The following is an 18,334-nucleotide window of genomic DNA, read 5'->3' as shown; positions in this document are numbered from 1 at the left end:
AAATGGGGAAAATGTTTTTAAGACATTTCACTGTCGGACAAACCACAGAATTCAGCAGTTTGTCAAAAATCACTTAGTTTATATCTATGTTTCGGTGAAACGAATAAATGAGCCATTAATGTTACAAGTCGATTGAGATTTTAAAAGTTTAACCATGTGATTTTAAAATGACATGTAGTATTGATATTTAGCCACTAGGTGGCGCTTGAGTCAGAAACAGAAGTCATAGCCATGTCCTCATTGGGTGCAATTTTCTTGAATCCTTTATTGAAAAAAGAGAAAGAAACATATTAACATTATTTATAACTGTCCATTTGACAATCATTTTGTTGACATATATTTAGACAAAAATATGTGAATCAAATGTCTTTGTTAAAGACAAGGAGGACAACCTAGACATGTTCCAAATAAAGAAGCATCCGTCTTTTAAAAAATAAAAACTGCACATCCAAAAAGTAATCAGTGAGGAAGGCTGAGGCGATTTAAGTACCATCACTCCGCTGTAACACTGGAGGCAAGTCTGCAGTTGGTTTACAGACAAAACAAAACCTCATGTCAGAAACAGAGCTTTTATATACAGACACCACTGAGGCCGCTTTCACATTTATTGTTTTTTTTTTTATTAAGGTTTATCATTAAATCTGAAACATTCCCCATTATTCTTCGTTCTCAGTTTTTGACGGATTTGTCGACAACTTTATTCAGAATGGACGTGTACAAACCGAACATGCTTCAGCATCTGTGGACACTAAGAGGTCATCGGTCATCTACGGTGGCTCGTGCTGCTGCGAGGGGCCCCCCGTCAGGGCCCCCGAAGCCTTTCTATAGCTAGGTCTAAATGTTTAAAGAAGGCAGCCAAGTCAGTCAGACAGACAGTTTATAAAATAAATTTGTTGGACATGCAGCATCTTTTTGCTTGATTGTTGCAAATACTTCTTCACTTTTTTTGTACTTTTTTTTTTTTTTTTTTTTTTTTTTTTTGCTTTATTTGAGTTAAATGTATTCAGTGTTGAAGCAGCAGCAGCACAAAACAGCCCTGGATCAGAAGAAGAAAACACAAACGAGTATGTTTAGACATGTTTTGGCTAAAAGTGAAAACAGTCATTGCTTGAACACACGCCGTGTTTTGGAATCGATTTTAATATCTGCTTCGACCAGGACTATGAATGTTTCACTGCAGAGCACGGTCTGATGGAGTCAGGTTGAGGGGAGAGTCAACCGAGTCATCCTTGTCACACAACTTTTCATTTTTGATCATCGGATTTGCCTTCGTCATCGACGTTTAACAACAAGTTACAAAAACAGTGATTTATCTGGAATGAAAAACCGACAGTTATATAAATGCCCCATTTTTACACAAAACACTGGGCAAAGGGGATAAGAATAGGCTTCGCTTGAGCACACGAATACAGAGAGGAGGAGGCGGAGAAAGCAAAAGTGAGAGTTTAAAAAGACAAAGAAATATAAACATCCTCTGGGTCTGAGAGAAGATCTGATCCCCTCTCAGAGGTCAATCTGTGGTGATAAACACCAGTAACCACAATCCACAGGTTAATGATTAAAAATAAACACAGTTTGGACAATTGTCAAAAGATAAAGCATTGTGTAATCCAACCTGTTCCCTTTTTTATCCCTTACTGGTCTCCATTTCAGTTGTGGGAGGGTGAGGAGGAGATAAATGTGTGTATGCGTTTTAAGTGTGTGCGTTAGGCATCTTCCTGGATTCTCTGGGCCGTTGTTTGAGTCTGATAATGTACATTCTAGCATAGTTGCATGTTTGCTTGTAAACTTGTTGTGGCCCACCGCCGACATCCTTTCATCAGTGCATCTCAGAGTTGAGTTTGTCCTGGAAGATGTACAGGTTGTTTGTGGCGGCGATGGCGATGATGTTCTCATTGGGGTGCCAGGCCGTGTGCAGGATCTTCTTGGTAAAGTCCAGGCTGTCAACGCTGATGTCGTCCTTCCGCCGTTTCCCGCCGGCGGCGCAGACCCTCCGAGGCTTCAAGACCGCCCTGGGTTTGCTGCTCTCCCTCGAGGCCTCCAGGGTCACGTCACGCTTGGTGTTACGGTCAAACATTCGGAAAAAGTTGTTGTAGGCTCCGGTCATGATAACACTGGACAAAATCAAACAAAAGGAGGAGACAAAGACAAATTAATTCAGCAGATAGACTTCGAATAGCCCCCCCAAACATAACAGTTCACTTCTACCACAGTCACGCCAAGGCGATTCCCATAGTGAAACATCTCACTCTGTTATCAAAGAACCAGGGATTACGTTAAGTAACCCAACAATCTCTAGTCCTCCTGTGTCAGTGTCTTGCAACTTTTAGACGTGTCTCCCTTCAAACAAACCTGAGTCAAATGACCTCATCAGCACGCTTTCAAGTTCTGCAGAGTCCTGCTGATGACCTATTTCTTTCATTTGGTTATATTAAAGCCAACATATGCAAATGTTGCAGGAAGTCAACCCTCAAAGGCTGGATTTTATGCAAAACTGGCATGCCAAGCAAGAAGAGAAACCCTCAGCCCAATTATAACTAGTTGATGGAATAAGAAAACAATAAATCTAGTCCTGTTGTAAGATGCCATAACAAGTCCTGCCTAAAGTTTACAATGAGCCATGTGGAGGGAAACGGTAATTGTGGAAAAGGGGAACAACAGCATCATGCTCTAGGGATGCTTTTCTTCTGTAGGGAGGGTGAACTGATAAAGGGTATAAAAAGATGTAAAAATGCAGGAAAACACCTACAGTAGTACAGTAGCCATTCAATATTTCCCAACTTTCCTTGATGGGCCCTTGGCTGGTGCCCGACAATTCCCTTTTAAACAACAATCTTTGCACTAACATATTCTTTCTGTCATGATTTGTGGACATTAAGATCTAAAGAGAAGTGTTATCTCCTGGTCAGACCCTGTAATTCAGTGAAAGCGTGGGGTCAGAGTAAAACAATATGCACACCCATGAGGAGGCCAGTGGCTGGAAGATGGAGGGGATTTTGCTGCCATTCGGCTGGCTTTTGACTGCAAAGGGCCATTTTGAATGGCTGCTACTGTAAAACTGTCTGGAGACTTACCTTTCAGGAGGGAGAGGCATAAAGCCAGAGCTGAAATGACTTAGATCTAAGCAAACCCATGTGTTAGAATGGCCTAGTCAAAGCAAATACCTATCCCTATATGTTCCAAACACAGCAGCCTTCTTGCTGCTGTAATCGAAGCCAAAGATGTTGTTGAAAGCATTGACTGAGAACGTTGAGCTCATATGCATGCCACACTGTTCAGTTTTTACTATTTGGAAAATGTTTTCAATCCTTTTATCTCTTTCCTTCTTTAAGATGACATGCAACTACAAGTCCTCTTGGTCTACCTCCAACAATTTCCATGAAATCTATTGAACCCTGTATTTGTAAAGTGATACTAAATCTAACTCTCAGTAAAGAAGATCTGGCTGCTAGAAAAAAAGCATAAAAAGGGATCTCTCCAGACTTCTATACAGAGCTGAATAAAAATAAACACAAACAGCACTGAGATACACATCCCCTATTTAAAACAAGAGACTCAGCTGTGAGTTTAGACCAGAGCTGGAGCCCTCCAAAAGAAAACCCCAATTGCATGAGTTACCTGTCCGAGCCGTTCCAGGCACACTCAAACTTGTCAAAGATGCAGTCGTTCTCGTAGAGGGAGCACAACTTGCTACGGAGGTAATCGTGTACCTGGAAAAAGAAAAATTTGGATACATCTTTATCCCTCAGAAGTACGTATTCAGAGAAGGAATAACCAGGAATGTTTGTTCTGGCCAAGTTGTAGCAAAAATGCTTTTGATCCAAACGTCTTTTCCAACACAAAACAACTCTCTTAATATCCAATTCTGTTTCATCACCCCTTCACTCACATGCTCATATGAGCCGTTTTTTTCCCCTTGTGCAGCGATTTGACCTGTCCGGTTTTATGCTGTGTCTGTTGGTGATGAAAGTATTTGAAATCTGCAGCTGCCTTGTCTGTAAAGCCCATACTCACCTCCCACATTCTGCATAAAGTCAGCAGTCAGTGGCCTTGCAATCAATACACGGTCAAGCTGAGGTCACTTTCTGCTTGTACATCACTTCCTGGGACATTTTTGTTTCCCCCAACAGGCCTTTCTACACAGGGTCAAAAGGGACAAGGTCAACCGACGCTTGAGACTATTTCAGTTTTTGTCGTCCTGTTTAAAAAAATCTAATTTATACAGTTTTTGGGGGCTCTTAATTTTTTCCATCTCTTTAGACTGCTGTGTCTAAGCAATTAAGAATCCTTTTCTGTTTTCTCCTCTCATAAAAAAATAAAAAATAAATCAAACAAGAGAAGGTTTCCACTGGTGCTTTAATCAAATTTATTGTACATTGTTTTAAGTTAGGGTCTGGATGATAAGTTGTTTGCCTCAGATAATCTTTTATTATTTTTTTTTGGCTGAAAAAGCTGAAGTCTTACTAGAATCTATCCATTTATAGGGAAAGCAACTTCTATGATATGTCTGTTTATGCACAGAGAAAAGTTTTGTTACCCGATGCAAGAAATTAAAGATTTCTGTGTTATAATTGTCAATTATTCAAAACAGTAAGTGGAAATATACTATTAACTATTGTGAAATAATAAAATGGGGTCTTGATGGTAAAGGTTTTCATGCTGAATGTCACTGTTTCCTTTCTGAATAGTCTTAGAACTGTGTTTGCTGCTGTTTTCCTCCCATCCACAACCCAATATTTCAGCTCTGACCTAAACAAACAGGGCTCCAAACATTTTATTTATTTTTTGTTTTCTTGCAAAATGGACCCATTCTTTTTCAGATTGTTTTCTGCTCCTGTTTCAGTTGAATCTTAAAGTGCAAATAAATAAAAAAAATCAGGGTGAATTTATTCCAGATGTCTCTGCAGTTGTAGGGCTTTAAATGTTGAACCTGCAGCAATAACTGAATATAAAGAGAGTGGATGGACAGATGGAAAAAAAGGTAAAGCTTTTAGGTAGTGGGACACAAAGATACAAACATTCTTTCACTTTATATTACATAAATCTAAAAAAATAAGTAAAATAAACTCCACCCTTTTTCAGACTTTGTAGGAACTCAGCAGAGCTTTTGTATAATCCATAGTAGATCAGATTAGAAACATGACAGCTGATTGCAGCTGAAGCCCTTTTTAATCTTTATTCGCTAAAAAATCACTGTGGAAATGTTGATAGCTTTTTGGAGAACTTGAGGTAAAGATCCAGATTTGTTAAGAATACACACAGAACCTGTTATAGAAATGTCATACTGGCTTATTACCAATAACAGGTGCTTCACCTAGGTGAAAACAACAGCTGTTTATGTTAACTCTTTTCTCGCACAAACAGACATTTCTTTACCTTAGTTAATGACTTTCACCATGAAAGCTTAAAAATAATTTCCTTTTTGCAACCAGATATTCTAAATAACACAGAAGAAAAGAAAAAAATGTCCGTATATATTCCTGATATGTAGCCACTAGAGAGCCATTCCTTCCTGTAATTTAAAGGAACTCTGACCCAGACGGTTTTAAGTAGTCCATTACTATGCTTTTAGGCAATGCATAGAAGTAATTATTTCTACACAATTTCCCTAACTTCTCCTCTTTCCTTTTTTCAGTTTTATTCCTGCCTTCTCCATCACACTGTTCCCAGTCTGCCTCCAGCCCCGCGCTCCTGTTCTCCCCCTCTTCCTCCCTCTCTGTGCTGCATTGCAGATCTAGGTGTCAGCCACTGTGTAAGGTATCCCTCCTTCCCACTTTACTTTATGAGTGGAGACTGCAGCCTATAAATAGCTCCAGTGCATTGTTGCCTCCCACTGAAGGCTGCCTCAGGGGGTCCTCAACACTCAGGCCTGCATGCAGACACGTCCATGAAAAAAAGCTGCTGCAGGAAGAACGGACAAAATAATCAGCTACTCATAAATCAATAAACATAAACTTTTTTTTTTTTTACCTTTTATAGTAATCAATCAGAAATTAAACATGTTTTTATTTGTGCTTAACTCTAGTGGAGTAGGGATTATTTTCTAACCAGGTATTTTAAAAATCCTGGGAAATTGTTATAACCTTTGTCCCTCATCCATCACATTGCATTTTTTTAAAAGTTTAGGAGCCAACATCAGGAAGCTCCCTCTGGCCTATGTTTCCAGAAAGTTTATGGAAAGATGTAATCATTAGTGAGGACTGAGGGCATGTGAACAGATGTTCTGCCTCAGGATGAATGTCTCAAAATTTGCATATCGTCTTGGATGGCAACTAAACAACATTAGTCAGCGAGCAACAGAGAAAACGCAAAACACAATGGAAAGTTGAGTTTGTTAATGTTAGGAGCTAAGTCTATCCTGGAGATAAGACTTTTACTAGTACTTTAAAGACTCTTTCAAAAAAAAAAAAATTCTGAATGACTTTAGTTAATATGATAGTGAGAGTGGATGGGACCTTTTGGGGCTCTCTATCAGCACAGGTTGTGGTTTCTTTCAGGGTTTTAAGTTTCTGCGTGTGCAGCTGGTGACATTTGCTACTTCATAATAGCTATACTTGCAGAATTAATAATCTATTCAGTAAAGATAACACAACATTGCTGATTATGTACTGTCTCAACTCAATTTAAACCTTATGTCCGTTTGGAATGCTTCCACTGATTAGAGACGATCTCATCCTAAGAACACGTCCTAAGAACCCTTTTAGGGGTGGAAAAGATTTATATAAGAGGCACAGAAAGCTACTAAAAATAATGAAATAGGTTGCTATAGAGAGTTATCAATATCAACTTTCTAGTCTATTTTTGGCCAATAATTAGTAGTAATTCCCCAGGACCAAATATCCTGTATGTTTTAGGTGTTTCCCTACCTCCACACCAGTGGGACTTTAGTCCTGGGGTTAGAGACACCTGGCTTATAATAAAGTCCTGTTCACTGCATACTGTAAGACTCCACTGCTGAAGAAAACCCATTGTCCTATTACTCCCATGTAGCTTGTTTCAAGTTTGCCGCAGAAGAGTACCTGCAGAACTGGTTCCACACATCACCAACCAGGGCCCATACAGTGTGGCAACCTTTGCAACACTGTGTGGCTAATTAAAGGAGTTTATTTGGAACAAATGACCAAAACTGCAATTGAGAAATGTATGCAGCTGGTTCCTCCATACAGGAGAGATGTCATTACCAAGTAGATCAGTATTTAATACATTACGGTATTCAATTAGAGTATCCAGGATTCAACACTGAATCACCTTGTGTTCATTTCTTTGTATGGATTACATGGGTTTTTATGGACACATGGTGTCACCTAAATAATGATTACCGGTATGTTACTGTAAAAATAAAACTAAACATTCTGAGAAAACATTTTGACATGTAGAAGTCATTGTACTTCTCTATATATGTGAAGATCTTGGCACTGATGCCTGGCTTCAGTACTCATTCCATTCACCTGTCTAACTCTGCCCGGTTGCTCATTACCTCTCATCTGATCCAGCTGCTCTTGCCTCTATTTAAGGTGTTTGAATCCAGTCATCAGGGCCAGATTATTCTTATTCTCTTTAGCCAATGTTAACAGTGTTTTTAGAGTTGCTTTTTGTTTCTGATCCACTTGATCCTACCTTGTTCTCTGGGCATGTAATGAACTTGTAAACCAGGTTAGTGACTCACATGAATAATCATCCTCTGCCAGATTATCATGTCAACAACCTGTGTTTCTCTCCTGCAGAGAGTGCAGCTTTTGATGTCCTAGCTGCTGCTACTCTGATCCAGTTCTTAATAAACCCTTTTGAAGTAATCCCACTGTCTGTCTTGCCTGAATACTGGGTTCCTCTGTTCTGAGTCATGACAATGTACTGTATTCTATCTTCCACCGTGCTTCGTTGGTCACACACCTGGTACGTCTCCAGGGGTTTGCTCTCCATGTTGAGGTCCCACACCTTGGCAGTCAGGTAGTCCCTGGTGAGCAGGTAGCGGCCGCTGTGGCTGAACTTCACATCTGACACGGAGGAGATAATCTCAGAGAAAAAGGAGCGAGCGCTCGGATCCTCTGGCTCCTCAAATACTGCAGAAGGTGAGACAGATAAATGAGACAATAGGTGAATAACACTGGTATTTATCTTAAGCCAAGAGATTAAAGGGTATGTCTCGGGAGTAAACAGTATGATAGTAAGGCAGGGTCTCTTCGAAAATACTGATAGATATTAACCACAGAAAATCTGACAGAAATAACTCAAGCTCTTTGTTAAACATGATTTTACTCATCAATATAAAAGCTCTAGTTTCAAAACAAGCACAGGTCATGCGGCAACTCTGCATTAATGGCTCACGGTCAGAGCGGTAAATCAAATGGTAAACATTTCAGCAGGAAGAAAAGGGGCAATAAAAAAATGCAGCTTGGATACCTTGGGGCCCTAAAGGCTGAATCTACCCTCGACTGATTTGTGTCCCTCAGTGAAGGCAGATTTATGAAGTAATGCTCCGAATATGCAACCTGTTATATCAGATGAAGTACACAGTGCTCCCTCAATGTCAGGGACTCACTGGTACATATCCTGCGGATACATTGAACAGCCTCTGATCTATATAACATGTCCCACTTTAAGATGTAAAACTACAGATAAATACTAAGTTAGTATTACCGTATTTATTTCCAGCTAGGTTAAAGTACATGAGACTATTGTTAGGCTAAAAGCTAACATACTAATGTTTAACAGGCCTAAAACTATTGCCATCTTTCTTCGTTTTAGCTTCAAGTAAACATATGTAGGAAGTTGACAGAATTAGATCCTGTATTCAGTAATTATAAGTTTTCATTTATTCCATATTTGTTGTTGATTAGATTTCTTAAAGAGATAATAGATGGATCTGCATAATACAATTTGTTGGTGGTACTTGGACTTTTGTGTAGCAGCTGTTAATCTGTTTCTTATTTCACCAGTTATCTTCAAAACACACTTCACAGCATCTAAATATGAAGAAATTAGGCATATTCTCTGAAACATCCAGTCCTGGTTGGCCTTTAATATTTGTCTGTGGCTTAAGATTCACTCCCGTTTTGTATCTGGGTGTGTAATGAGATGTAAGGGTGCAAAATATACTGTAGATTCTGCCTCTACCTTACATACATCACATCAATTTGACCTTATGTCACCACCTTTTTCTCCATATTGAATGATCTTTTTATCATTTAGGGATGGAATTTCAATTCTGTTTACTAAATCTATGACTGGTGGCAGGTGGTTAACGATTATAAGTTGTATTAATCACAAGGTATGCAGGACTGCTGTTATTTGGACCCATTACAAGCATTCCACATGCGGAGGTGAGTCTTTATCACTTTCAAAGGGGTTTCTGCAAAGCATAACTAGATTATGTAAAATGGGGGTTAAAGATTTTGCCGCAAATCTAAATTATTATTTATTTTCTAACAATATTGCTGCTGTGCTTTTATTTTCCTTTGCTCTAACCAAAAGCACGTAGATCTTTTACTCCGGGGTTGAATTGTTTTCAGGACCTTTGTCCATTGTTGCAGGACTATACTGTTACTGTTGTGTGGAAAAATGCTTACATTTACTAGCATGCATGGATAAGCACTAGCAGCAGCTCTCTCTTCCCTTCCATGTGGCAGCAAAACCCACTTTAAGTGTTTAAGAGAGATTATCAGTATAAATGAGCAACCTTGGTCAGAGGACAAGACTGGATTAGAAAACATTAACAAAAGCTTTATCAGTGAGACAGTCTCGGCTTTAGCTCTATTAAAAGCATTAAAAGTCAATTCAACAATTAATTTACCTCAACCTCTTGCAAAAAAACCCCACAAAAAACAGAACAAAATGACAAGATTGGCCAAAGTTACCAGTATCCATACCCAGTGATATTCAATCCAACAAAAACAACCATCCTTGAAGTCCTGCTACCTGAATGGCCATAAAAAACTTCTAACTTTCCATACAGTATTAAGATATCAATTGACCGCCATAAAATTGTGTTACCTATAGCAAAAGGGAAGAAAGACTTACTAAAAGAAATAAAAACAGAAAGTTTCATGATAAATAAAAGAGATGTCTAAAATAACATTTCTTTGTGTTTCAGCAGGACTTACATTTGGAGTGCTTGTCGCACAGTGCTGCTTCTCTCATGTCACAGAGGCGCAGGGTGCCTTTGCTGCTGCTGTAAACAAACAGGTTGCAATGGTGGGGGTGAAACTCTGCAGCTGTGATCACCTCCGTCAGATCCTCCATGTTTGCTGGTTTAATGTCCACAATGTCTGATAGAAAGAGGCGTCGCTCAGGAAAAACAGCAAAGAAAAAAATCAGCTTCCAGGATTTGCAACTCATTTGCAGGAGCTACTTTATTTAGCAAAATTAACTCCATCATTCTTTTCATAGATTAGCTCAAGTTACCCTTATTCCAGCCATGCAAAACATTAACATAATGTAAACATAGGCCACACCATGCAGATGATTTACAGCAGGATATTAAATAGCAAGCAATAAAAATATATCTAGAGGGGAATTGTTGTTGTTGAGGGAAAAAAAATCCGTATTCAGATAAACCATAATAATAAATTCTGTCTGGGTCCGAGATGTGACTGTTCTTTTCTCCAACCTGGATTAGAACCAAGATAGGGGCTGGAATATTTATGCAGCTTCTGAATTATTCATTAGGATATAGTTTCACTACTCAACAACAATAATCCCCTCCCCCCGTTTATGTGGGTCTTTATTCATTAATCCATACAGCAAAGTGGGATTTGCAGAGTGGAAGTTTTTTATGTGTGGGGGTGGGGTTCGTTATCAGTAATTTATAAGCATGCATGGGTGAGTGTATGCTTTATTATAGTGTGTTTGTGCCTTCTGGAGTCTATATTCCCTCAACCGCTGCAGTATGTGAGCGCACTGAAGGATACTGAAGCTGCGGTCAGTGATGTCCAGATGCCAGAGGTTGATCCTCAGATCGTCGGCTGACATATACGTCTCATAGTCCGAGTTGACCGAGATGGAATTGATGTGGTACGTGTGGGCGTTAGCAAACACTCGCCGAGGGCTCACCTCCACCATCAGATCCATGGGCTTCAAGACCGGCACCTGGGAAAAAGAAGCAGAAACGTGTTACCTCTCTTCCCTCAGGTTAAAAGAAGAGAATCTGGCAGGATAGAGCTAATTGGACAAATATTATCATATATTAATATTTAATGTTTCAGTCCATTAAAATAGAGAGAATAAAAGCTTTAAGTCTTAACTAGAAAAACTAGATCAGTCTCCTTATATAAAAACTACCTCTATAAAGAGTTTAGATTAACAGCAGATGTTTGGATGAAGCAGCTGCTCATATAAAGGGATTCCACCTCTCCATTAAACTCATAATTACTTATGTGTAGCTTGTACTACTGACCCACTTTTGTACATGCAAGCACAGCTGAATCCACTGACCTAGTTTCATTGCTCAACTAACCAACAGATAAGATAAGATCAGATTTAAGATAAGATATGATAAGATAAGATTGATACCTGCAGAGAGGTGACTGTGGATACATCCTTGATGCGACCTTCCTCATCCTTCAGGTTATATCCTTCTGGCCGTTTATCTCTTTCACTCACCTTCCACAACTTAATGGTTTTATCTGGAAAAGAGACCAGTAAACAGAATTAGGAAGAGCTTACTGTGAATTTCTTAAAAAGTAATATTCATTGTACTTGACTTATTGTTCTCAGGATGATGTCTGCAGGCCAGACTCCTTTGTTGAATGTTTTTCTTATTTCTTTTACTTTCTTTTTTTGAAATCTCTTTGATCTTTCTTAACTAAAGTATAGCTACGTGGAAAGGTATTTTTACCTATCCCAAAGACCCTGCATAGAAAAAAATCTCTCTCTCTCTTCTTGAAAGGCATATTGCAGGATTATCAAACAATGCATTTGCTAAAATTAAAGAAATATTTCAGGTTAGAATTATCTGATAATACATACTCTACAGTTTATACCATAGCAGCCACATATAGCTAGAGTAAAGCAACTTTATCTTCATAGGATACGTTAGTTTTGATTAAGTGCAAGTGTGAAGTATTTGAGCTAAAAATAAATATGGTTTCAAAGGCGTCATTCAATTGCATTAATTGTTCTGAACCTATTTGGGTTCACAAAGAAAAAACACAAAAATGCTCAACAGAAATAGCCAAAATAGATGTTGTAAAAACATACTTCATATTAGCACACTGGAAATAGTGACAGCTTCTCTACAGGTTCAGCACTAATATGCTGAGGCAGCTCCTACATTTTTCATAACCTACATCATAAATAATACAACGCTTGAAGAAATCAATAATGTGGCTCTCAGGGTAAACCTATAGATTTCAGTGTATAGCCATAAAATGCCATGTATAAATCCAAGCTCCTTTCCCAAATAACAAGTTTGGAATATATGCAATTTTGGATCTGTGAAACATTAGGGCTCATCTTTTTTAAAGCAAAATCTACTTCAGACAGAAGAAACAAAAAATCCAAATAAACTTAATTCCAAGTAATTCTTATTTTGCTCAATTTAATGTTTAAAAAGTCAATTGATTCTGAACTAAATGCCATTAAAATCCAACGATTAATGTACAGATGTTGTACAAATACCCCGATTTTACCAAATTATTTTATAAACTAACTTTTTTTACAGAAAAAACTCTGCATTTTTGTTTTTTTGAAAACAAGAACATAACTTTCTCAGATATTATCCTAAAATGAAAGTGTCTCAAAAAGCTTTAACGAAAAACGCACAGCTTTATCATTTATTTATAAAACACTTAGCATTGGTGTCCAAAGTCAGTCCTGTGGCCTGCTTTTTAGATCCCCTGAGTTCAGCTAACCTGAATGATCTTTGAATCAGCTGCGTTGGACCTGTGACATATCTAAAACTTGCAGGATACCAACCCTTGAGGACTGGACTTGGACACTCCTGCAACAAATAATTGAGCTGCAAAGGCAGCCACAGTCCATCCTTTACTGCTACTCCATTTTAAGCATCAGCATAAATGGTGAAAGTCCAGATTTTTTCAGTCCAATTTAAAAAAAAAAAAACCCACTGATTTCACAATATTACGCATAACACTGTTGATTTGGGGTCACTTGCTTATTTAAAAGGATTTTCGGCAGTATCAAAAATAATAATGCTTCACTTGTAGTTCTTACCAGGATTTCTCTGTTCTGCCAGAAAGTTCTGATTCATTATAATGTAACATTTTAATAAAGCCCACCTCTACTTAGAAATGGGCTATGGTGTCTTTAAGAAGTGTCTGCTGTTTCCAGGGTAGGATGTGAAGTAGGTTTTTCTCTATACTCACCATTGGTGGAGAGAAGGAAGTGTGCAGCATTCTGCTGGGGCAGCCATCGGATCTTATTGATCTTCTCCTCAATCTCCAGACTCTTAAGGTAGTCGAATTCAGGCTCATGGCTCTGAAAGGTGCTGTAGACGTTGTACTCTCCCTGGGAAAATGGCTCATTCTTGCTCTAAGGAAAATAAAAGGAAAATTAAAAAAAAAAAATACGCAAGATTAGAGTCCAGATCCTGAGTATCTGCATTTGGAATTAAAGACAGTTCATTATTTACTGCTGAGAACAATCTTTTGTATTTGTTTAAACCAATAGAGAGTGATCCTACCTCGGGTTCCCTCTGAAAGATGACCACACGGCCTCCTTTGTCCCCTGTGGCCAGGAGCTCTCCTGTGTGGTTGAACTCTACAGTAGAGATAATATCCGCTGCAACAAAAAAGACAAGCAAACAAAGATGGAGAACAGAAAAAGAGATTTAATTTAAGAGGAATATAGAAGATAAAGTGACGCACCGTCATTTATCTATGTAAGGATTATCTAGATCTAAATGATGCGAAATTAACTAAGAAAAAATGAGCTATAAAATTTTCTTCTAAATAAATAATACAATCAAGAAGAAAGCATCCCTCAGAAAACCAGAAAAGGTGTTTCAGAAGTTCAGAAGTTATATTATTCAAGCCCAGATACGATTTCAAATAATGATCATAGAGTTATTTAGTAAACTATGGTGCACTCACAGTGAGCGTTAAATATTTCCATTGGGAAAAAAAGTAAAGCACTCAACTGCAATGATCACTGTGCAAGACTCCACTGTTGCATGTAAGGTAACCGTAACGTTAGGATGAAAGGAAAAACAGACAAGGCCATCTTTTAAAAGCACCACAGGATGAAATGAGTGTAAACATGGTCCCAAAAATCTGGATTGATTTCATTGAGAGAAACTAAATTATTTAGAACGGCCCTTTAGAAGCATAACTTTTATACCATTAAAAAGAAAACTAAATCTAAAGATTAAGAGGTGAAGACAGTGTATTTGTGGACTGGATCAAAAAGTCACACCTGAACCAGGCTTTTAACTTGAAGACTTGCAGTTGTAATCAATACAAATGATCTAATTAATGTTTGTATACAATATTTTTTCATATGTTGTTCTAAATTATTGCCCATAAATGTGTTGTGAACTAATTTGCTTTGCACATTTGAATTACTTGGGATCCAGTTCATATCTGATGTGATTTTAATGACCATAGTACCATTATAGAAATATAAAACATAGGTAATGTGTTATTTTTTATTAAGTGCAATCTTTTTAATAACAATAGTAACCATGTTTATTCTCATTAACATAATAGCAACCAATGTATGGCTCAGTGTTATCTAGGGGGTATACCATCTATCTATTATATAAGAGAGAAATAGAAAAATTTGAACTTTGCCCTCAAATTTAATTTTACTCAAATCCACTCCAAAAAAAGAAGATCAGCAGTCCGAGCTTATCTAACAGACAAAGATGATCATAGCTTCTGTAACAGAACATCAACTTAGAAAAAACAATCACTGCTTTCATTTAAATCCTGTAGTTTAACTTGTTCTGTCTTCCCACAATCATTGTATTTCATTTCTTTTAAAATTCACAGATGAACAGATGATCACTCCTTTTTTATAATAGCGGCTGAGCTGTTCAGTGTCAAATCTGTCATCTGCACATCACCAGTGTGATGGCTGCGTAATCATTCCTTATGTCGAATCATTCTCACCAAAATACCGTGACATATTCAAAGTGACATTTTTACACACTGATCTGCAGAACAGTAACAGTACATGTTGGAAATATCTCAAGCTGTGTTGCAAATGACAAATTATTTGAATCATGTCTACTATATTGTTTTATGTTATTATTCTGAATACCATGACCTGATTTAATATGTGTTTTTATTAGGCAGTTTCTCCCTATTTTCAGTCCCTTTGCTCCTAGTAATACATTTAACTATGTATATATATATATATATATATTGTTCTTATCAAAAACTTTTAGGTTAATTTATAAATATTCAGTATGTTCAAAAAAGGTCACTGAAATTTTACAATCTCTATGGCACAGCATTCTCTCAAATCCAAGCCATTTCAACCTTCTTTCATAGTTTGCCACAGCTTCTTATTCCTCTTTGCAACTATTGTAGATTTTTTGTCGGTTGAATTGCATCATTTTAAAGGTTTCAGTCACAAATGTTTAAAATAAAGAGTTTGATGCATTTACTTCGCATTTCGTATTGCTGGGATCATTATCATTGATAATGTGTTAATTTATTACACCCTAATATTACCTGCCTGTTGCATGTCAGAACTGATGTTTTCCCCAGTAGTTTATCTCATTAGGACAGTTCCTCTGTCCAGATAAACAGTTATAATCTTCACTTTGTACATGGTAAAGATTTGGGAATGGAATGAGAGCGTTGTCCTTCCGCTAAGAACAAAGTGTAATATTTTGATAAGGCTTGAGCAATGGATGTCTCCTCATCTGCAAACATGTATGATGTGATGAAGTGAGGATGTGGCAGACTAGAGATGTATAAAATGCTTCTCTAACTGTTTATCGGGGCCGCTTCACGAGAAGTGAGCCCGGTTGGTAAGCAGCTGCCTTCTGTAAAGCTTAAAGCAACTTCTCTGATCTGAGTAAGATTATAACTTCTATGAAAATCTGTTCTCATGTTTCATGGTTATTAAATACATATACATTATGAAGTGTTATTTAAAGAGTTTGTCCCAACTGATCCCTTTTTACAGAAAAAAAACGGAGAGAGAAAGCTTTAAGGCGTAAACACAGAGCTTTCCTTTTAACAGTATCAAAAAGAGCCTGAATACTTATCTTTGATCTTAATTTGGCACAAAGAGTGAAAACATAAGAGATTAGTTTTATGTTATTTTTTTCTTTTAACAATAAAAAAAATTTAAAAATTTGCTCTGTTAAAGATCTCTTTTAAATATTCCCCACTTTGTAAGGCAATGTATTTTTACTAAATATACTTCTTCTTACCATTTCTTTCTATGTATATGTACAGAAAAATGTTGCATGTTTGCTGTGGAAATCGCAGGGCCTGCTTTTCCTTACTCGGCTCAGTCTGTAAAAAAAAATATAGCTCAGAAAGCATATTCATTGAGAGCCAGAGCGAACGCCTGTTTTGTCACGGCCTTGAAACACGGAGAGAGCTTTTATAATGAGTGGAGGCAGGGACTTATCTCTGTTCTCTCCACCTCCATTGTATTACTCACCCTCCTCTTAACACACTGACCAGAACTGGTTCCCTTTTTTCACTGTATCTCACATTATTTTGTTACAGTATTACTGGATATCATTTGAGCTTTCTTCTTCCACATATTCTTCAGTAATCTCCAATTTCATACTCTAAAATATCTCCTCTTACTGTCTTCCCTCATCCCTCCCACTGGTACTGGGCTTCCCGAATGAACCCAAAAGTGTACATACTGGTGATGCTGCTGGTGGAAGAATGGGATGCATGAGAGAGGAAGGTAGAGGGAGATAAGGCATCAGGATGGAGGTGATTGGAAAAAAAATGGGAAAGAAAAAATAGCAAAGAGGGGTTCCTTCACTGATGAGTATGGGTTGCCACGGTAACAATCCGAGCCAACCAGGGGCGGCAGTACTCATGGCGGCTTGCCGTGTGATGAAGGAGGAAGTGGGATTCATCAGTCTAAACCGTGCAGGAAGACGCAGCGGAGTGAAATCATTCCACTCCTGTTTGTCTACTGTCCAAAATGCTCCTAAATTACCACCAAAGGGATGGAGAACACGTACAGCAGAACACAAGCATACACTCAGACTCACTAACAAGCACATGCCTGGTCATCTGAGTCCACAATGCCAAACAGGTGACTAGAACATTTTCTTTCCAGTGCTTTTTGTGCACAGAGAGCTAAGAGGTCAGCTAAACCGCAGGAGGAGTGCACAATGTAACTGAATAAAATATGGAGCAGACACTGTCTGCTCTAAAACTCCACCCTATTCGCCTTTGAGGTACTCTGTTTGCTTCTGCACAGACACAATTCTCATACCAACCTTTCTCTTTTTAGCCTCCCTTTTAAAGAGATCTACAGTTTAATTAAGAACACAAACCACCACACAAGTACAAGGTAACGTTTTCCACAGTAACATGTTTAAAACTGCAAGAGACTTGAAAGCAGGGATCCTTTTTTAGGCTGAATGGTATAGGAAGTTAACCATGTTTGTATTCTATATAATATTCCAAAAATAACTGTTATTCTGCAGAAGCTGAAGGAACACTAACTATAAACATTTCTGACAGCCCGCAGCATCACTACTCATGACCCAGTCACACAGTAAACCACATAGAACATGTTGGAGGGAAAGCAGCTCAGGTAAAACTAAAAGATTTATGACCCATCTAAATACACGAGCAGAAGAACATAGAATATGTAAAAATAAAAACAATTGTCTACTTTACATTTTAAATATTTGATTGTCTATAGATTACCTAAAAATATCTGCTATTGTTTATTGATGGCATTTTTGTTGCTTTTTTACATTTACCTAAAACAAAGCTTAGTAAACAGCTAATAAAGTTTGACCTAAATATTTGTTGCCCAGACATATGCTGCCTGGATCTAAACCTTTAAACAGATAAACAAATATAGCCAAGCCATTAATTCCAAGATAACTTGCAAATGTATCCGTATATTTTGTGATAATCAAAGACTAACATATGCATTATTGTGAAGAACAATACGCTTCCTTTATTCTACTACTTCTTGATAAATTAGATTATCAGATGAGACCAAGATTTTTTCTTTTGGCACACAGTTTAAACTGTTTTAAAGCCATATGGTAGAAAAGCTCTTTAAACAACCTTTGTTTTCATTGCAGTTAATTGTGCAATGAGGAATTTCTAGTTTAGGACTTTTAAATTTGACTTTAAACTCAGACTTTTAAAAAGCTCTAACTTGGGTAATAATCAGGAGATATTTAGTAGATATTTTTCGATTGTAA

The 18,334-nt window shown here is 37.7% G+C and overlaps 1 protein-coding gene across 3 annotated transcripts in view; it reads right to left on the bottom strand.

Annotated features, from left to right (window-relative positions):
• Positions 1-235: 235 nt before the first annotated feature.
• ppp2r2c (protein phosphatase 2 regulatory subunit B, gamma) overlaps positions 236-18,334 on the bottom strand; it is a 28,672-nt gene continuing 10,573 nt past the window's right edge. For all 3 annotated transcript variants that reach the window (XM_015399768.1, XM_015399769.1, XM_015399770.1), the window contains 8 exons: positions 13,640-13,737; positions 13,323-13,488; positions 11,509-11,621; positions 10,908-11,085; positions 10,101-10,265; positions 7,891-8,060; positions 3,619-3,710; positions 236-2,114 (listed from right to left, as the gene is read on the bottom strand). In XM_015399768.1, coding sequence (XP_015255254.1) covers positions 1,820-2,114; positions 3,619-3,710; positions 7,891-8,060; positions 10,101-10,265; positions 10,908-11,085; positions 11,509-11,621; positions 13,323-13,488; positions 13,640-13,737 — 1,277 coding nt within the window. In that variant the 3' untranslated portion in view covers positions 236-1,819. The remainder of the gene's footprint in view (positions 2,115-3,618; positions 3,711-7,890; positions 8,061-10,100; positions 10,266-10,907; positions 11,086-11,508; positions 11,622-13,322; positions 13,489-13,639; positions 13,738-18,334) is intronic.

Source organism: Cyprinodon variegatus, unplaced genomic scaffold, assembly GCF_000732505.1.
Source record: "Cyprinodon variegatus isolate N-32 unplaced genomic scaffold, C_variegatus-1.0 Scaffold1045, whole genome shotgun sequence".
Classification (NCBI taxonomy): Eukaryota; Metazoa; Chordata; class Actinopteri; order Cyprinodontiformes; family Cyprinodontidae; genus Cyprinodon; species Cyprinodon variegatus.
Note: the sequence above shows the minus strand (reverse complement) of the source record. Positions and strands in the feature narration are given on the sequence as shown.